Raw genomic sequence first — 22,221 nt, 5'->3', positions numbered from 1 at the left:
CTGTGAGCTGCTTAATTGCTCCACCATTTTGGTGTTTTTACTACAAAAATGAAAGACTGCTCTTTAACGAACTAACTCATTCAGAGCTTCACCTTTTTGGCTACTCTAAAGTTGATCTTCAGCTTAATTCAATTTGCTCAGAATTTCATTATGTTCACCTTCAGCATTGCATAACACACTTTCTCCAAGCCAGACTATTTGTTCCTGAACTTTCTCTGTCTCAAGTTTCGCCTTGTTCATCATCAGAAGCCTCCAATCGTCCGTGTTTCCTACTAACCATACGCACATGGGCAGAAGGGAGACTGTCACACCACGAGAGGAAGTGACGTTCCAAACATAACGGAAGCAGTTCTGTGGTCTCCTGGAGTGACGGTGGAAGGAGCTGAGACGGCCGGGGGTTCTAGCCTTGGTGGGTCGGTACTCCGCTGTTATTTCTTATCGTCAACGCGAGAAAATGTGGCGGTGTGTTTTAGTGTACGTGTTACTGGGTGGCGGGGATGGAGTCGGTGACGAGCAGCTGGATACCGATCGAGGCTTCGTGCTGCTGTTGTCAACGGTTCCCACGATTAAAGCCCCCGCTCACCCCTCAGAGGTGTTGCAGGCACCACTGACTTCTCTGCGGTTTAAATTGCATAAATACCTTTTTAAGTGCCACAGAGAACGCATGTGCAAATTTTGTAGAGTTAACGCTGTTGATTGAGTTGTTTTAGTGACACCAATTCAAAATGTTCTCCTAACCTGTTTTAGGTACATTGAAATATGAATGATGCAGATGAAACAGTTTCTGGTCTCAAAGAAGGAGATACATATAAGAATGATGTAAGTGAAGAGCCGACTAATGATGTTGGAAAAGAGATTACAAACGAAGATTCACGTAACGTGCAACATCAAGAAAAAGTCCTAGGCGAGAATCTTGAAAGCAAAATCCAAATTCAGTTTGTTTGTGGTCAGGATGAAATAAAGACTATTTCAGGTCAAGATAAAGTTCATGCTAATGGGAATGAACCACATGAGGGTGAGAGTGACACAGATAAAGCCCAAACTAAAGTGAACAATGATGTAAGTGATAATATGTTCCATGTTCAGAAGAACACTAGTGTGGAAGACACAGTTGGGAGTAATGTGGATGAAATCCAACCTCAAAGCAATAGTGGTGAAGGAGATGTAGTTAAGAGCGAGACTGGGCAAATTCAAGTTCAGGGTTCTGATGATGAACAAGGTGAAACTTGCTGTAAGACAGACAAAGTTCAAGAACAAATAAACTTGCTTGGACAAAGTGAAGTACTAAGTATATTGTGCATTGCTGAAGGTCGATCCATCAGTGGTGAACATAATGAAGTTTTGAATAAATTGGATGAAGCTGAAGATCGACTTTTGAGTAGCCAAAATGTTGAAGCTCTGAATGAGATGGGTCCAGTTAAAGATCGATCTTTCATTTGTGGACAAGATGAAGCTCACAGTAATTTGCACCAAGTTGGAGATAAGCCTACCAGAATTCAAAATAATACTCAGTGTGATTTGAGCCAGTTTGAAGTTTGCCCTACTAGTGGACAAGATGAAGCTCAATGTGAGAGAAAAGTCCAAGATCAGGCAAATAGATGGGGACAAAGTGAAGTTCAGTGTGAATCAGATCAAGATCAAGTTAATGGTGATGAAAAAGATGACACAAGTGAAGGTCAACTTGTTGTACAATATGATAGCAAAATAAAAACTGAAGGTTTTATGTGCAAAGTCAAATCACAGCCAACTAGTGGGAGAGATGGTGTGCTTATTGTAAAGAGATTCCCAACTTTAAAAAAAGGAAAGAGAAAAATTGCAATCAAAAGTTCTAATATATTAGCAGAAGCTCCAGGCCAAGCTAAGGCCAAGAACACACCCTCTAAATTCCAAAACAAAAGTAATGAAAATGTAAAGTCAAATGCTCCAGTGCCAGAGAAAATTGAACTTAAGGACAAAAATAATTTGAGTGCTGAAATGGTCAATGATACAAATGACACTCAAAGCTCTGCAATTGTGATAGCAAGTGTGGATGATAAAGATCAATTCCCACCTAACCAACAGGTAACTGAATCATCTGTGGGCAGCTGGCTTTCTGCAAATTCTAGGACCCTGGCTCATAAAAATTTTAAATCTGGGATGACTTTTTGGTGCGATGTAAGTATTATAGCTCTTGAAAAAAGATCTGTTGACATTTTCTATATCATTTGATCTTTTTGATTTGCTACGTTTGAGTTGCAGTATTTTAAGATTATACCTGACTTGTTCATCATCTAAAATGAACAAGACATTTACTAAGTGAATTATTTTTGTTTCTAACAAGGGTTTCTGGTTATATGTACTGTGTAAAATTGAAGTGGTTACAGTCTCCTTACAATATTGTATTAGACAACATTCAGATTAATTTGGTTATATAATAATATTGAGACTAATTACCAAAATATTTTTAATTAAAGTTGTATCCTTTATGATGAAGATCTTAAATTTAAACACTTCTGTCCCATTGGATGTTGAAATGAACAAAGAAAAATAGAGCAAAAATAGTAGTTCATGAAAACTGAAAGCTGATCATTTTGGAAGACTAAGATTCAATAAATGCTGGGGTGAAATTTGGAAAAATTGGAATGTTGGGTTTGGATGAAAAAATGCTGGTAGCTCAAACCAAATAAAACCGGATGCTTTATAAAAGGTGATTGGAAAGAGGGTTACAAAGGAAATAATATTTCCAATGAGAAATCAAAAATCGATTATCTGGGTGTGCAGATAGAAGACATGGAAGTGACACTCGGATTTTTGCCATCATAAAGTGGATATTGCAGACACTGACATCGAGGACAAAAATGTGAAATACTGAGTAGCATAAAATTTAAGTATCCAGCATCTTTAAAAATGGATGAGCAATTTCCTGCAATAAAATGTGCATCATTTTCTTAATAGAAACAAGTAGAAGAAACAGCAAAGGGTCCAAGCATCATTTTTCAATCCTTTTTGGCTGCCAGAATTTTGTGGACGACTGGTAGACTGTTCTTGTTACACTGTTGCATTGTGAATCTAAAATATAGGGACAGTATAAACCAATGTTTAGAAAGAGATTTGAAATAAAAGCAATACACAGCTGGAAATATAAAAGAATTTATATTTAAAAAAAAGCACTGGCACATTCAGCATCTATGGAAAGAGAAACTGCTAATGTTTCACATCAAGACAGCTTTTAGAACCATAGAACACTACAGAAAACAGGCCATTCGACCCTTCTAGTCTGTGCTGACCATATCTTCACTAGTCCCACTGACCTCACATTCCATAACCCTCCAGACCTCTCCCATCCATGTATCTATCCAGTTTATTCTTAAAACACAAGATCGGGCCTGCATTCACCACATCAGATAGCCACTCTCTGAGTGAAGAACTTTCCCCTAATGTTCCCCTTTTATCTTTCCCCCCTTCAGCTTAAAGGCATGACCTCTCGTATTTATCTCCCCCAATCTAAGTGGAAAAAGCCTACTGCCTGTACTTCTCATAATCTTGTAAACCTCTATCAAATCTCCTCTCATTCTTCACACCAAGGAATAAAGTCCTAATCTCTTTAATCTTTCCCTGTAATTCAACTCCTGAAGATCCAACAACATCCTAGTAAATCTTCTCTGCACTCTTTCAATTTTGTTGATATCCTTCCTATAGTTGAGTGACTAGAACTGCACACAATATTCCAAACTTGGCCTTACCAATGTCTTAAACAACTTCAACATAATATCCCAACCCCTATACTCAATACTTTGATTTATAAAGGCTGAGGTCAAAAGCTTTCTTTACAGCCCTGTCCATCTGTGATGCCACCTTTAGGGAACAATGTGTTTGTATTCCTAGATCTCTCTGCTCCTCTACACTCCTCAGAGCCCTTCCATTTACTGTGTATATCATATCTTGGTTTGCCCTTCCAAAATGTATCACCTCACACATTGTCTGCATTAAACTCCATCCGCCATTTTTTGGCCCAGTCTCCCAGTTGGTCAGATCCCTCTGCATGCTTTGAAAATCTTCCTCATTGTGTATAACAGCTCTTAACTTTGTGTCATCAGCAAACTTGCCTATTCATTTTACCACATTATCATCCAGATCATTGATATATTCAACAAACAACAATGGTCCAAACACAGAACCCTGAGGCATACCACTAGTCACAGGCCTCCAGTCTGAGAAGCTACTACCTCTCTGTTTTTTCCCACACAGCCAATTATGAATCCAGTTTACAACTTCTCCATGGATACCTAGTGTTTTAACCTTCTGAAGTAACCTCCCATGTGGGGCCTTGTCAAAGGCTTTACTAAAGTATTTTCTCAAATGATTACTCGATTTATGGATTTATTAAAAGAAGATGATGTCTGCCAAACATTAAATGAAAACAAGACTGTGATTAAGCTTGTAAATTATACCATAATTTCCAATTTGGTTAATAATGAAGAAAAAAGTTGTTTGATATAGGAAAATATCAATGGTCTGGTCAAAAGTATTTGTGGTATTTATAGTTCAATAAATGGAAATATGAGAATGCATTTGGAGAAGGCAAACAGAATGAAAGATTACAGATAGTCCCTGACTTACGATATTTCAAAGTTAATATGATCAAAATCTGTTTTGAATAAAGGGAAGGGGTCTACCTGTAGTAACATGGTTGTTTTTCCATCTCTGAAGGAATACTTCTGTCCAATCAGCACACGCAGATCACTTCCCACCACCTCAACACCCCCTAAGTATCATAATTTCGGTGGTCCACTTGTAGTGACGTCAAGGAAATGTGCTTAGACGAAACCAACACTTTTTTAAAAAAAGGTGATTTGGAATGCATGCGCAGATTGCCGTCGATGGGGAGGGAGAGAGATTGAAGAAGGAGAGCAACAACAATCTTTGCATTCATTCCAAATCACAAAGTAGGTTGTGAGGTGACACTGCTGCCCCTAGTTACCTAGCATCAGCCTCCTGGCAGGAGCTGAGCCGTTGACCTCTCGGCAAGAGTGGGAACTTAGGCCTCGCAACGAGGACAAGGCAGAATACTACCTGTATAGGTAGACCCCGACATATGATAATTTCTACTTATGATGCGAGTTCCGGAACCAAGTCCCATTGTATGTTAGGGTCAACCTGTAACTGGTAAATAGTAGAAAAAAATACCCATGAATTGTAGAGGAACAGAGAGAATTAAAGTCCATGTGCACATCCTGAAGGTAGCAAGACAATTAAATAAGATGGTATCAGAATTTATTGTCCTGAACAAGACATGAAATTTGGTGTTTTGCGGCAATATCATAGGGCAAACATTCATACTATAACTATGTTACATTATAAATAGAAAAAATAGTAGGGCATGAAAATTAAGTCACAGTCTTTGGTTCACTGATTATTCAGGACACTGGAGAAGAAGGTATACATGTGCCATTGAGTGCTCGTACCTTTTCCCTGCTGGTAGCAGAGTGAAGAGGGCATGGCCTGGGTGGTGGGGGTCTTTGAGGATAGAGGCTGCTTTTTTAAGACACCGCCTCATGTAGATATCTTCGATGGAGTGAAGTCTGGTGCCTGTGATGTCGCGTTGCAGGCCGAGTTAACAACCCTGGTACAGAGATGCCAACTTTAAGGACAAGAATAAACTCCAAAGTTGGCATCTCTGTACCAGGCAGTGATGCAACCAGCCAGAATGCTCTCCAGGATACACTTTTAGAAGTTTTCAAGAGTTTTGTTGACGTACCAAATCTCCTCAGACACCTCACAAAGTATAGTTGCAAACGAGCCTTCTTTGTGTTCCTTGCTAATGTTGAGTGTAAGGTTACTGTCATTACACTATTCAACCAGTTGATCTATCTCCCTCCTGTTTGCTTCCTCATTGCCGTTTGTGATTCTGCCAACAACTGTGGTGTCATCAGCAAACTTGTAGATAGCATTGGAATTGTGCCTGGTCACATGGTCATGGTTGTATAATGAGTAGAGCAGTGGGCAAAGCACATCCTAGGGGTGTGCCAGTGTTGATAATTAGTGAAGAGGAGACGTTGTTTCCAGTTCGTAGTGACTGTGGTCTTCTGATGAGAAAGTCAAGGATCCACTTGCAGAGAGGAGTACAAAGGCCTAAAGTTTGTAGATTCTTGATCAGCACTGAGGAAATAATGTTATTGAAGGCTAAACTGTTGTCAATGAAGAGCAGCCGTATGTATGAATTGCTGTTTCAAGGTGATCCAGAGCTGAGTGGAGAGCCAGCGATATTGCATCTTAGATGGAGCAATTGTGACGATAGGCAAATTGCAGTGGGTCCAGATATTTTCTTAGGTACGTGTTAATTCTGGCCATGACCAGCCTCTCAAAGCATTTAGTCACAGTAGAAGTTACTGCGACTGGGCAGTTGGCGTTGATGCAACTCACATTACTCTTCTTGGGTACCAGGTTGATTGATGCCATTTTGAAGCAGGTGGGAACCTCTGACTGCAGCAATGAGAGGTTGAAAATGTCCTTGAACGCTCTGGCTAGTTGGTTGGCACAGATTTTCAGTACCCTTCCAAGTATGCTATCAGGGCCTGATGCCTTGCAAGGGTTAACCCTCTTGAATGTTGCTTTGATGTCGCCCTCAGATACAGATATCACAGGGTCCTTAGCCTTTTCAGGGATTCTTGTAGGTACTGATTGGGTCTTTTTCTCAAAGCAGGCATAGAAGATGTTCAGCTCATTGGGTAATGAAGCATCACAGCCATCTGTAGTGTTCACCCTCACTTTTGTAGACAGTAATTGCCTGCACTCCCTGTCTCTAGCTTCCACCAGAATTGCTACTTTGCTTTGGAGATGGCCTTCTGCAGCTCATACCTGGACTCCTTGTAAAGATCTCGATTCCTGGCCTTAAAAGCCCTTGTTCTTTCCCTCAGCAAGTTGCTGATTCTTTGATTCATCCAGGGCTTCTTGTTGGGGAACACCCGGTATTGACATGTGGGCACACACTCATCCACGCAGGTCTGATGAAGTCAGTGACACCTGTTGCATATTCATTCAAATCTATGGATGATTTCTTGAATATGTTCCAGTCCACAGATTCAAAGCAGTCCTGCAGATGTTCCTCCACCTCCCTCAACCACACCTTCACCATCCTCACCACTGGAGCTGTGGTCTTCAGTCTCTGCCTGTAAACTGGGAGTAGAAGTACAGCTAGGTGTTCAGACTTGCCGAAGTGCAGTCGTGGTATGGCTCGGTATGCGTTTGTCATGGTGGTGTGTTGGTTCCCCTGGTATGTGACGTGTTGGTGGTTGTTTGTCAGAGACTTCATCAGGTTGGCCTGATTGAAGTCCCCTACAATGATTGGGGGGCATCAGGATGTGCTGTCTCATGGCTGTTAATCACAGTGCTCAGTCCCTCCAGTGCCTGCCTGACATTAGCCTTGGGTGGAATGTACACTGTGACCAGGACAATGGTGGTGAACTCACTCAGCATATATATTTGTCTGTATGTGTGTTAATGTCTAGTTGTGTGTCTGCATGTTCTGCACCGAGGACTGGAGAGCTCTGTTCTGTTGGGTTGTACTTGTATAATCAGATGACAATAAACGAGACTTGAAAGAACTGCTCTAGCTTTGTCAAACAGCACCTTTGCCTCTATGGTTGTGGGCTGTAGGAAGAAAATTTGTCATCATTCACTTTGGACAGGGAATTGTACAGCTTCTCTTCTCCAAATATATTGGCAATCAATGTTTATAAAAGAGTTATGATTGAAATTGGATTGGCCAAACATTTGCTTTCAATATTACCTGCTAACTGCATAAAGCTGCTGGAATGACTGTTTACATTTTTCTTTGTATACTTATTTCTTCTCGATAATTACTGATAAATAGATATTCTGCCTCACCGTGGTTAAAAGAATCTCAGGGTTGTATGTGATGTCATGCATGTATTCTGACAATAACTTTGAACGCTACTTTTTTAACATATTAAAATACTCCTTAAAATTTATATTTTTGTTATTTCTAATATCTATGTAGTTCTTTTCACATTTTGTTTGGTGATGGTCTTTAAAGTTGATTCTTGTGTTTTATATTAAAGATAGTACATAAAAACATTATTTAATGTGCAGTATATTTTCACATAAAATTCCTAAGTGTTATGAATGTTCTATTATTAGGTTTGGAACAAAGAAGAATATATAATTCTTTTTTCCAAAATGCGGTAAAAGTTAATGCTCAATTTTAGTTGTTTTTAGTGTAATTCAATAACACTTTCATTTATAATCTTGATCTTTTTAAAAATATTTTTATTTCAGATTTGTGAAGTAATTTGCAATTCTGCCATGAATCTACAAATGCATTTCCTTGGCTCCAAACATAAAAAGGTGAGGACAATTTTCATCGATATCAATCTATTCTGTAATGTGGCCACTTTACTCCGTCATTTCAACAATGCATTCTAGCTTCAAAAATAAGAGAAATGTATTGATAATATGGTTTCAAATGCAATAGGACCTTGATACTTGAATATTTATTAAAATAGGAGTTTTAAGCAGAATAGATGGTGTTCAAATAGTCCTGAGGACCAATGGTTGTGGCTGTCGAGATATCTGCTGAAGATGAACTTTTCATTCAGATAAGAAAAGTAATCAGGTTGAAATCCACAATTAAGTTGATAACAATTGCCCAACTTATATTATCAGAATATTTTTCAAATAATTCTTCAAATGTTAATATAAAGAAAAAGGACTGGACTATTTTTGTGTCTATGTGTGAATACAAATGCTTCTCTTTAGGAAAGCAACCTATAAAGGTGACCGATTGGAGCCATTAGAATTTGGTTGCACAATTATTAACACAGAATGCATTTGACTCCAAAATGTTCTGGCTATCAAGAAGTAGTTTTTCTTCTATTTATTTTGCAGAATTAAGGTTTCATTGTACTTCTTATGCCAAACTGGATTACATTTTATAAGTACTTAAGTTGAATGGGTCCTGCTATGGATATTTATTTAATTTTAAGTTGACCGATAGAGTGTTGGTACAATATTTCTCTAATTATTTTTTTACATAAAAATTTGATGTGCACCTGTTATAATTCTATAAAATTTGTTTTCCTACAAATCTTTCTAATTTTATGAAACACACATGCTTTGTTATGCAAATACTAAAGTACTGTACCTGCTTTTGGAAAACTAATTTATTAGAGTTGTTTATTAAATAGATCTTTGGTACAAAGCTAAGTAAAATTAACATCCAGAGTATAACTAAATCAATCCAAAAATGTCCAGCATTAGTAAGTAAATTGGACATGGGTGTAATTGGGCTGTGTAGGCTGGAAGAACCTGTTGGATCACTAAAATTAATGTTAATTATTAGTGCTTTCTATGATTTTATAACTCAAAACAGACCTCGTAGATCAATTTACACCCTGATTTTTAGAAAAATCTGCATTTTTTTTTAAACATATTCAGGTGGTCAACCAAGCTAGGCTGGATAGGTTTGGCTGTGTATTGAAGTTGGGTGAAAGCAGTGTTTTCCAATATAAAAGATATTTAAATGTAAAATTTACATAAATAGCACGGTAACAGGACATTTCAGCACATGATTCCATGCTGCCCAATTTACACCCATTTAACCTACAACCCCAGTAAGTGTTGAACAGTAGGAGGAAACCGGAGCCCCTGTGGGACACATGGAGAGTGTACCAACTCCTTACAGATAGCACGGGATGTGAATCCTAGTCCCAATCACTGGCACTGCAAAAGTGCCAACCATGCCGCCCACTTAGTTTGATTCTTTTGTTTGAAAATTCAGTCTCCCAATTTTATAGAATTGCTTGATTGCTCATTTGTAGAAGTTTAAAGTTTCTCTTTCCAATATTTTTATTGAGTTTTGTATATATCTAACAAAGTATATTAACAATAGCTGTAAACAACCTTTGAAAGAGACAAAAAAATGTAGAAAAACAAAAACTATTCTAATGATCTAACCCTTCCCTTATGAAGTTATGATAAAACATATATGTTCCATTAATACGTGAAAGAGAGGAAAACCAAACCATAAAATTGGATCCAATAATCTGATAAATTCTGAAAATAATTAAGGAAAGGGCCCCATAAATTAAAAAAAAATTAAGGTTCATTGCATTAGTCGAAGGCATTTGATATTTTTCCAGAGTCAAGCATGCCATCACGTCAGACAACCATTGAGTATGTGTACGAGACTCAGCATCCTTCCATCTCTTAAGTATAGTTCTTCTGGCAATAAAAAAGAGCAAAGGCAACTACATGGGATTGTAGCCCAGACAAATTTAAATCAACTGACTTACTTATTCCAAATAGGGCAAGAAAAGGATTAGGAGCCAAGTTAATATTAAGAGCTAAAGACAAGGTACAGAAGATACTTTCCCAATAATTGAAAAGCAAGGAACATGATCAAAACATATGAAATAATGTACCTTCTTTGGTCTTACATCTATCACATTTGATGAGAAATTAGAGTAAAATTTAGCCAATTGAACTTTGGAAAAGTGAACTTGATGTATTACTTTAAATGAATGTAACATCAGAAAATTTTGTTGAAAATTTTGCTCCCATCATTTCTTAGTCTTTTTCAGGGAATTACCACATTAATAATAACTCAGAGAACTGATAACTTTTTAGTATTCGGTTTAAGATTATAAATCTTTAACTCTAAATCTTGAGAGAGTTTTAATGACTGTCAGCCATTTATCCTGAAATAGAGGACAAATGCATTAGGTGTAATGGCTCCCCTTGTCTACATGTTTTATTAGTGCCCCAAAATACAAGGATTTTTGAGTGGAGTCTTTAGCACACTATTTAAAGTCAATTTGCATCCTTGCCCATTGACTGCAATATTTGGATTCTCCAACAACTCCCTAAATTCTCTGCAGAAAGACATGATGGCATTTACAGCCCTGCTAGCTAAATATCTAATCTTGTTATACTGGAAGTCTGATTTGAGTTTTTCTATTACACAATGGATTAAGGCTATCAGTTTCTTTGTTAAACTGAAGAAAATCAAATACACATTAAGGGGGTCCACTGGAAAACTCTTCCACAAATGTGTTTTTTCTCTGAATTATGAGTGCTTATGGAGTAAAAGCCTAAATGTGAGATGGTTATACCAGTACAATAGGTAATATACAGATGATACTGTCAGCAAAGGTGCCAGTGTGGTTGGGGTTCCGGGCATGTATCTGAGGATATATGTGAACATTTTTGTATTTGTGTGTTGGTTTTTCTGTTTAAAATTGGATCATGGATTTCCTCACCTCCAGAAATCAATCAGTGAGGACTGGTAAGAACATCTCCACCATCTCCAACAGTACCAGAGCTCCACAGGAGTGTGTTCTTAGCTCCCTGCTCTTCTCATTTTACACCTACGACTGTGTAGCTCGGTCCGACGATACCATGGTGGTGGGTTGTATAAAGAAAGGGGTTGAGTCAGCATACAGGAGGGAGATTGAAAACTTGGCTGAATGGTGCACCAACAACAACCTTGCACTCAATGTCACCAAACCCAAGGAGCTGATTGTTGACTTTAGGAAGGGAAAACAAGAGGTATACGATCCAGTGATCATTGGGAGATCAAAAGTGAAGAGGGTGTTCAAATTTAAGTTGAGGTGCATTGCATCTTTCTTTGAGGAGGGGAACCACCTGCTTGGGTGCAAATGGGCTTACATGCAATGGGGGGAAAGAACGTCAAAAGATTTCATATATAAATGGGATGCCAAATTAATAGTGGAAAAAAAACGGATAACGCCACACTGAAACATCTGATTAAAATCTGGCATGTGATCAATGAGTATATTGCAAATTGAAGATATCGCCTAATGTGCCACTGACTCACAACAAATTGATGCCCATGAATATGGGTAATAAAATCCTGGAGATTTGGCATTGGCCTGGGATAGGTCCCTGCAATGATCCTGGCTACACCTAGCAAGGTTGAAGGGATGCTTCGTCTGGGAAATGCACCCAAACTTATTTCAAGAATACACTCAGTACTCCAAGGTGAAAGACCCAAGCAAGGTCTACACAGATCAAGAGAGAGATGGGAGGCAGACCTAGGCATCACAATTGACGAGAGATGCTGGTCGGACAACAATGAATAATTCTAGATACAGACTGCTTCAAGAAACTTTCTGCACCAGCTCTACCTCACACCACAAAAGATTCACAAGGCAACATGGTGCTGCACAAAGGTAGCTCCATTTTGGCAGGATTTGGCCGATATACTAACCAGGATAACAAAAGCAGTCTTTCCACCAGACACATCGTTGTATCTGCTGGAGAACCTCATGGACTTAAGCTACAAATTAACCAAATTCAATTTGTATTTATTGCTTTGTCTATAGCAAAAAAATTGTATAGCAATGACCTGGAAATCTCACTCCCCTCTTCTTATTCCCATGAAAAAAAATTGCATATAATCTTAGAAACAGACACAGCACCTTGATTAAAATATAGCAGACACATCCCAACAAAAATAGCCAGTAGATGGATTAACAAAAGAAATTACATAAGGGGGTGGCTCCATGGCCTCCATGGTCACTCATCAGAAGCACCAACACCACACCCAGCCTCTTTCTTTCTTCTCTCTTTTTTTGTTAAGGGGCCCTCCAGAACTGCCTGTGGCTTGCAGCCTGGAGTTCAGTGATATTAACAACTAACGAACACATACACAACAATCTTTTCTTTGGCTTGGCTTCGCGGACGAAGATTTATGGAGGGGGTAAAAAGTCCACGTCAGCTGCAGGCTCGTTTGTGGCTGACAAGTCCGATGCGGGACAGGCAGACACGATTGCAGCGGTTGCAAGGGAAAATTGGTTGGTTGGGGTTGGGTGTTGGGTTTTTCCTCCTTTGCCTTTTGTCAGTGAGGTGGGATCTGCGGTCTTCTTCAAAGGAGGTTGCTGCCCGCCAAACTGTGAGGCGCCAAGATGCACGGTTTGAGGCGTTATCAGCCCACTGGCGGTGGTCAATGTGGCAGGCACCAAGAGATTTCTTTAGGCAGTCCTTGTACCTTTTCTTTGGTGCACCTCTGTCACGGTGGCCAGTGGAGAGCTCGCCATATAACACGATCTTGGGAAGGCGATGGTCCTCCATTCTGGAGACGTGACCCATCCAGCGCAGCTGGATCTTCAGCAGCGTGGACTCGATGCTGTCGACCTCTGCCATCTCGAGTACTTCGACGTTAGGGGTGTAAGCGCTCCAATGGATGTTGAGGATGGAGCGGAGACAACGCTGGTGGAAGCGTTCTAGGAGCCGTAGGTGATGCCGGTAGAGGACCCATGATTCGGAGCCGAACAGGAGTGTTGGTATGACAACAGCTCTGTATACCCTTATCTTTGTGAGGTTTTTCAGTTGGTTGTTTTTCCAGACTCTTTTGTGTAGTCTTCCAAAGGCGCTATTTGCCTTGGCGAGTCTGTTGTCTATCTCATTGTCGATCCTTGCATCTGATGAAATGGTGCAGCCGAGATAGGTAAACTGGTTGACCGTTTTGAGTTTTGTGTGCCCGATGGAGATGTGGGGGGGCTGGTAGTCATGGTGGGGAGCTGGCTGATGGAGGACCTCAGTTTTCTTCAGGCTGACTTCCAGGCCAAACATTTTGGCAGTTTCCGCAAAGCAGGACGTCAAGCACTGAAGAGCTGGCTCTGAATGGGCAACTAAAGCGGCATCATCTGCAAAGAGTAGTTCACGGACAAGTTTCTCTTGTGTCTTGGTGTGAGCTTGCAGGCGCCTCAGATTGAAGAGACTGCCATCCGTGCAGTACCGGATGTAAACAGCGTCTTCATTGTTGGGGTCTTTCATGGCTTGGTTCAGCATCATGCTGAAGAAGATTGAAAAGAGGGTTGGTGCGAGAACACAGCCTTGCTTCACGCCATTGTTAATGGATAAGGGTTCAGAGAGCTCATTGCTGTATCTGACCCGACCTTGTTGGTTTTCGTGCAGTTGGATAATCATGTTGAGGAACTTTGGGGGACATCCGATGCGCTCTAGTATTTGCCAAAGCCCTTTCCTGCTCACAGTGTCGAAGGCTTTGGTGAGGTCAACAAAGATGATGTAGAGTCCTTTGTTTTGTTCTCTGCACTTTTCTTGGAGCTGTCTGAGGGCAAAGACCATGTCAGTGGTTCCTCTGTTTGCGCGAAAGCCGCACTGTGATTCTGGGAGAATATTCTCGGCGACACTAGGTATTATTCTATTTAGTTGAATCCTAGCGAAGATTTTGCCTGCAATGGAGAGCAACGTGATTCCCCTGTAGTTTGAGCAGTCTGATTTCTCGCCTTTGTTTTTGTACAGGGTGATGATGGTGGCATCACGAAGATCCTGAGGCAGTTTACCTTGGTCCCAACAAAGCTTGAAAAACTCATGCAGTTTGGCATGCAGAGTTTTGCCACCAGCCTTCCAGACTTCTGGGGGGATTCCATCCATACCTGCTGCTTTGCCACTTTTCAGTTGTTCGATTGCCTTATATGTCTCATCCAGGGTGGGAACCTCATCCAGCTCTAGCCTTAGGGGCTGTTGAGGGAGCTGGAGCAGGGCGGAATCTTGGACTGAGCGGTTGGCACTGAAAAGAGATTGGAAGTGTTCTGACCATCGGTTGAGGAGGTTGTCATCCTGGGCGACTTCAACGCTCGTGTCGGCAAAGACTCAGAAACCTGGCCAGGAATCCTGGGCAAGCATGGCGTCGGCAAGTGCAACGACAATGGGCGCCTCCTGTTGGAGCTCTGCGCAGAACAGCGACTTGTCATTACAAACACCCTTTTTCAGCAGAGGGACAGCCTTAAGACCACCTGGATGCATCCCCGATCCAAACACTGGCACCTCCTGGACTACATCCTGGTGCGAGAAAGTGACAAACAAGATGTGCTCCACACCAGGGTCATGCCTAGCGCGGAATGCCACACTGACCACCGGCTGGTTCGCTGCAAGCTCAACCTTCACTTCAAGCCAAAGCCCAGGAACAATAAAGCCCCCAGAAAGAGGTTCAATGTTGGAAACCTGCAGTCAGACGAAGCGAGAGGAAACTTTCAGGCAAACCTCAAAGCAAAGCTCGACGTTGCAACCCGCCTCACGGACCCGTCCCCTGAAGCTCACTGGGATCAGTTGAAGACTACCATACTGCAATCCACTGAAGAGGTACTGGGCTTCTCCTCCAGGAAAAACAAGGACTGGTTTGACGAAAACAGCCAGGAAATCCAGGAGCTGCTGGCAAAGAAGCGAGCTGCCCACCAGGCTCACCTTACAAAGCCGTCCTGTCCAGAGAAGAAACAAGCCTTCCGTCGCGCATGCAGCCATCTTCAGCGCAAACTCCGGGAGATCCAAAATGAGTGGTGGACTAGCCTCGCCAAACGAACACAGCTCAGCGCGGACATTGGCGACTTCAGGGGTTTCTACGAGGCTCTAAAGGCTGTGTACGGCCCCTCACCCCAAGTCCAAAGCCTGCTGCGCAGCTCAGACGGCAAAGTCCTCCTCAGCGACAAGATCTCCATCCTCAACCGATGGTCAGAACATACACAACAATAATACACAGATAACTACACGTCAGGTGCGACTAAATCAGTGCAAACCATTCTCAACTCCTGTTTAGGAACACAAGGAGTAAATACACAGTACCATCAACTCTCTGTCTTTAGCAGGCACAGCACACTAACAATCAATAAATTAATTACAACTGAAGAGAATATCAAATGTACCTCATCTCCAGTATTGCTCGGGATCTGGGACAGGCCCATTGCATTCCGGGGAGCTGCCCGTTGTCTGCAAATGGAGCAGCAGCAAATGGAGAGAGCTATTTTCAATGTAAGACCTGTTCATGTGACTTGCATGAATCATGCATCTGTCTCGTCTATGGGCAGATCTAACCCTTGACTGGCTGGTGCGGTGACTTCCAACTAGGCTCCAGCTAGAGAGGTCACACGTGTTACAAGCCCAGAGGACCCCAAAACCTAGCAGCAATAGATATTCACCGATAAGTGGTTACTTAAACAAAAGTTTCTTCTAATGATCTTTAAACATGAAAACAGGATCAAACTCTTAACTTATCACTATTAACTTACTTAACCTAAGTTAACCCCCTTCTAATTCTAAGTGCATGTGTATGTAATGTGTGTGTAAGTTTAGAAAAGTTCTTTGATTCACAGTTGTGACAGAATATAGATATGCTTTTGAGCGATAAATTGGGGCAGGGTTTGTTAGAATAGGTCAGATACAAAAACTTTAAAAAGATCTTATTTGAAATACTGGAGCTCTGTTAATGCTAGACATATAGGCCCCACAGCCTTTGCAAGAGCTTTGGAGAGTGCCCAAGAGACTTCACTAATGGATTGTGGTTTACAAAAAGGCAACAGATGAAAGAGCTTGTTGGAGCTGCCTTGCGTCTGGAGGGGAGCTTGCTGTTTTAAGAGGGTCATGTTGTTTTGCAAGCAGAGAGAGTCAAACAGGCTTTCTCTATGTGTGTGTGTGTATGTGTGTGTGTGAGAGAGAGACACACAGATCAGTTCTACAGTGCTACAGCTAGCAACAGCAGCTGGGATTGGAACAGGACAAGCTGGCAAGCTTATGGAAAACCCCATTTGGAAGACGGGTTGTGAGTTCTAGGTCAGCCTGGTCAAAGCCCTTGTGGGTCATGCAAAAGGAGAGGACTGGCTGCTTCACTTGGAATAAGAGACATAAAAAGACAGTCTTCCAAATGGGATTTTTCCACAAGCTTGCCAGCTTATCATGTTCCAGTCCCAGCTGCTGCTGCTAACTGTAGAAATGAATTCTCTCTCTCACTCAGAGAAAAGCCTGTTTGACTCCCTCTGCTTGCAAAACCACATGACCCTCTTAGAACAGCAAACTTCACTCAGACAGCTTGCGGCTCCGAACCTAATCCTCTGAGTTCTTTCATGTGTTGCTTTCCAAAACAACAATCCATTAGCGAAGTCTCTATATGCCCTCAGAGCCAGCTCCAGTATTTTAAATGAGATTTGTTTTGAAGTGTGTGTATGTGATCTACACTAAAAAAACTGCCACAATTTATCTCCTTTAAAACATATCTATATACAATATAAAACACAACATAATCTGTCACACATGACTCTCCGCAATCCACATGCCCTCCACATTCCAGACAGAGAGGCTACCTTATCCTCACAATCCACTCTCCCATATAGTTTCAAACGGAAAAGCCACATCACCCTTCAGAATACACACTACAGCATTACACCAGAAACTTTGGAAAATTTCTGCAGATGTGTTGTGGAAAATGTGCTGACCGCCTGCATCATGTTCTAGTATGGGGACACCAATACTGCTAAGCGCAAAGTCCTCCAAAAGTTAATGGACACAGTCCTGGACATCACAGGCAAAACGCTCCCCACTATCGAGAACATCTTCAGGGAACACTGCTGTTGGAGAGCAGCAGCAATCATCGAGGATCCACACCACCCAGCACATGATCTGTTCTCACTGCTACCACCAGGAACCACTGGTTCAGGAACAGCTCCTACCCCTCTCCCATCAGACTCCTCAATAACACACTCAATCAGGGACTATTTAAGGACCCTTGTGTACTTTATTGATTTTTTTTTAAATTTCTATTGCACAGAGTTAGTTTACATTTGTTATCTGTTTATGGTTCTTTATTGTTTACACGTATACGCTCTGTACAATTTTTTGTACTACCTATAATTCTGCCTCATCAGCAGGAAAAAGAATCTTGGGGTTGTATATGATGTCATGTTTTGTACTTTGATAATAAATCTGAAATCTGAATCTTAAACAGGAAATTGGTCCACAATGTACATCTATATAATGTGTATGAAGTTATTTTTGATGCTCGAATAGTTGGGAAAAAAATCAGGCAGATGCTTTCTTGTGGAATGTCAGTTTATTGGAGGTCAGATTTATTTTTTGTGTAAAATGTATTCACTGTTACTTTAATTTTAGTGTGTTTCACCAGTGTGAAATCCACAGCATAAGCATTTTCAATGTTTAGAAGAATTCTAAATTAATCAAAGTATAAATTCAATTTTTATTCTAAAACAAAAGTGAATACTGTATGGACTTTATATTTTCAAAATCCTCTTGCAGATTGAGAATCTCTAAATTTAATTTAAATTGGCCTTAGATTGCAGTGCATGGAATGATTTTTAAGGAACATTATTGATGGTTCTATACCCTTGAGGTTAATAATCTTAATGAATCTACACAGCATTTTGTTCAAAGGAATATGAAATTTGATCTGCAAAATAAACTACAGTATAGGTACTCCCCAACGTATGACCTATTTGACTTGTGTCCACCTGCACAAATGACTAATTTTAAAAATAAGGTTTATGAGGTATTTGACATACTATCACAGGCATACAGGGCATGTAAAAGCCAAAATGTGCATACTTACTTTTTTAGTTGGTGTTCCGGAGTCGATAGGCTGGGTACGGTAATTTTGATTTCTGTGCTCATGCAGGAGTCTTCGGTTGGCGCATGCATGGTGGGTTCGTGTATTACAGTTCAAATGGTGCATGCATGGCGGGTTTGCATATTATTGCATCTCAAAAAAAGATTTGATTAAACAGTTTGCTTTAAGATTTTGGTCCTCCATGTGTGCGAGCAAAATTCCGACTTGTGTCCATTCTGAGATATGACCGATTCTTTCCCCCAATTACGGTTGTGAGTCTAGGGCTACCTGTAGATGTTTTCCATATAATACTGTTTCTGTAAGTTACCTTTCAGAATTATAATGACTGTATGTGTGTTACTTTATCAAATATATATCGTATATCCATAATTACAATGCCCGTAGATCTTTGCATAGGCATCCTGCTTATTCTCCTCATACAGAGGGCAAAGAATACTTACAGTGAACCTTTTGCTTTCATTTATCAGGTTATTCCTGGTAAAAGTTTAATCTGACCATTTCAGTAAAAACCACATTGTGGAAAATTGTCACTTTAACAAATGGAGCATCATTATTATGGGAATTTGGTGACCTTGTAGATATTAAATTAGTTGGTTAAGAATTCAGAGGCAGTATGGATGCAGCTCGTAAAACTGCTCCCTCGTGTACTCCAAAATAGATATTTTTTTCTGAATGAGCAATGTTTATTCTTTTGCAAGATCAGAACATTTCCAGCTATTCACGGCATTGATTGTATTTTGGGTAATATTCTTCTTCACAAAACAATACTGATTTACATGAACTGGTGCAAGATTGAAGCGAATGGGTTTGCTGGTTTGTAGCTGTAACTACCACTCTTACGCAGAGTCTATAATTAACCTATGCATTTGGCTTTATGTTAATATTCACTGTGTTTGTGTTCTTACATTTATTTATTGAATATCCACGAGATATATTTAAGAAGGCAACAGAATGGTGGCTCTCAGAACAAATTTTCACAAAAGGTGCATTTTTAATGAAATGTTTAGTTTTGTATCCCAACAGAGACAAACTCGCTAATATTATCTGTTCCCTTTCCTGGTTGATTCTCTCCAAACATCACTATGGCAGAATGAAGCAGCCATAAAACAGAATTGTAAGTATAGCAGATCCTCCTTTTCCTATCACTACAGATGTTATAGGTGTAAATCTTAAAAATGTTTTGAGGGTTAATTTCAACTGTTGCTGTTTAATTATTAGCTAATGATATTTTTAAGTTGTATGTTAATGGTTCTAAGAAAGTGGTAGCACATCAAAAATAAACAATAATTAGAACATCTGAATTCATTGCATTAGGCAGAAAGAGTGCAAATATTGCTCAAAACTTCTGAGAATCACTAAATCTAAGGAAGGTATTTTAATATTGCTCTCTGCTCATATTGGTTCATTGTCCCTAATATGCAACTATTCTTCAGTTTCTCAATTTGAATTGCACCTGGCTCCCGACAAATAAAAGCAAAGTTGGTATTCACTGTGAAGATAGTCTCTTGCTTGTCTTGTCACTGCTGTTTGGGTTTTTTTTTAAATAGCCTTCCTAATGCTTTTCTCTTCTTACATTTTCTTTTTTCTGTAATCTCTGATTGTAATAGCATTCTGTATTTTATTCATGGCAGAGCATGCTACTAGGGAAGAGAATATCCAGAATCTGGTCTTCATTCACCATCCACATTGCTGCACGTGGAAGCTCATGTCCATGAACTTACATGCAGTGGAAATTGGGTTAAGATTAATTCCTTCTTCTCTGTAGCCAATTGACAATGAGATGGAAGAATTAAGTAAAAGTTAGGAAAGATATGGTTTTCAGGGTAAATCTTTAACCCATCAGAGTATGGGGATGCTTTATAATTTAAAAAAATGAGTGTGAATTTAGAGAGCTTTGAATACTTCGGTAAAAGTTGTTTTTTTTTTAACCAGTGAACCACACCTATGCCCTTTTCTGCCAGGATTGGCCTGCATTATGTTTCATTACCATGCTTAAACCTTTTTTATTTATTACTAAAGTAAGTGCTGCATTCCAACAGCAGACTGAAATAAGTGAATAAAAATATCCTAAATATATTTTCACCTGTTTCTAATTTTAAGTTGTGACAAAACTAGGTAAAATATTTTAGGAGAATTTTTGCTGGTTTTTTTTCAATTTAATCCCTAGATTTATTTAATCTAATATCCTAATTTCAAGAAAGTAAATTCATATTCTGTCAATTGGGCAATTGTGTTTGGTAATATCATCTTTTGGCCACCACCAAACTGGATGTGTGTTTTAAAATATTGAGGGAAGGGAGTAAGATGTGATGATTTTTTTTTCCATCAGATATATAAGATAATTTAGCAATTTAGGGAAGTTCTTAAAGAAGTTGATTTGGCTTTCCATTTATATGAGAAGCTGTAAATTCTTAAACATTTGTCATGTTGATATTGTATTTTTAATTTATAAAATTGTATTGCTCAGTATTGTTTAACTTGACCAAAATGGGTTCAAATCCTGCTCATTTACCACTTTTAGCATGTAACCAGTGTACCTTGTAATAAACTGATAAATCACTCGATAAAATTCTGTTTTGGGGTATATAATCACAGTTGAACTCAAAGATAGGTTAACAAAAGTATGTATTTCTTCTTTTTAAATTAATCTTCCCTTCCATTGAAAGGTAAAATGTCAAAGACTCTGAAGATAGTTATCTTGGATAGTTTCATTGTTTGTTGTGGCATCACATGATATATCTGCTAATATTTCTCACTTGAATCATAAAATCCATAATCGCTCATCTACTGTCACATGCATCATTCAAACTAATGTACCAACAGTTTAAAGCACATTCCTCCACATCAATCACTAGCACCCTGTTTTTTGAGCTTCATTTTTGATTTCCCAATTCATCTTGTCTAATACTGCACTCACCTTGGATAAAGGAAGAGTACTGAGACAAATGAAATGAGCTCTTTCTGTAAATGAAGACATATGGGTCAGCAATTTAATTTTTGGTGTCATGTGGTTAACAATGTTCACAATGATTTCTTAGGTGAACCTAAAATATCAAATGGTCGAGGTTCACTGAAGCTTGATTCCTGATCAAGTCAAGTCTATTGTCACCTGATTGCATAAGTACAACCTGAGAAAATAGTGTTCTCCAGTTCTTGAAGCAAGATGCACAGACATGCAACCAGACAACATACATACATTACATATGCAAGACAAGTATTCAGAAATACAAATAAATAAATAAAATTTGTTTCATGGATCTGAGAGTCTTGGATGTTTAGTGTGATCAGTTCGTTTGGTCGTTCAGCATTCTCACTGCCTGTGGGAAGAAGCTGTTCCTCAGCCTGGTGGTGCTGGCTCTCGTACTCCTGTATCCTTTTCCTGAAAGGAATAGCTGGAAGATGCTCTGTGCAGGCTGGAAGGAGTCCTCAATGAATTTGTGTGCCCTCTTCAGACAACGATCCCGTAGATCATGTTGATTGATTGGTAGGGGGGGGGGGGTGGAGACTCTACCACTGTTAAGGTCCTGTGGATTGACCTCCAATCCATTTCTCTGCATTAACTGTACCACACTGTGATCCAGCCAGCTAGGATGCTCTCAACAGAACTCCTGTAGAAGGTTGACGTAATGGTGGCCAGTAGCTTTGCCTGATTCAGTCTTCTCAGGAAGTATAGTCAATGTTTTGCCTTGAGGAGATGTGTATCCACGATAGGTCACTAGTTAAGTGAACTCCAAGCAACTTGGTTCTCTCCACTACAAAATTGTTGATGTGTAGTGGAGGGTGGTCACTCCTGAAGTCCACGATCATCTTCTTAATCTTGTCCATGTTGA

General features: G+C 39.9%; 1 protein-coding gene across 1 annotated transcript in view; it reads left to right on the top strand.

Moving 5' to 3' along the window:
* The first annotated feature begins 759 nt into the window (after nucleotides 1–759).
* LOC138759017 (uncharacterized) overlaps nucleotides 760–22,221 on the top strand; it is a 93,460-nt gene continuing 71,998 nt past the window's right edge. The window contains exons 1-3 of the mRNA XM_069928819.1: nucleotides 760–2,154; nucleotides 8,278–8,346; nucleotides 19,481–19,505. Coding sequence (XP_069784920.1) covers nucleotides 760–2,154; nucleotides 8,278–8,346; nucleotides 19,481–19,505 — 1,489 coding nt within the window. The remainder of the gene's footprint in view (nucleotides 2,155–8,277; nucleotides 8,347–19,480; nucleotides 19,506–22,221) is intronic.

The sequence above is a fragment of the Narcine bancroftii genome, chromosome 1, assembly GCF_036971445.1.
Source record: "Narcine bancroftii isolate sNarBan1 chromosome 1, sNarBan1.hap1, whole genome shotgun sequence".
In the NCBI taxonomy this organism is placed as follows: Eukaryota; Metazoa; Chordata; class Chondrichthyes; order Torpediniformes; family Narcinidae; genus Narcine; species Narcine bancroftii.
This window is presented reverse-complemented; position numbering and strand designations above follow the sequence as displayed.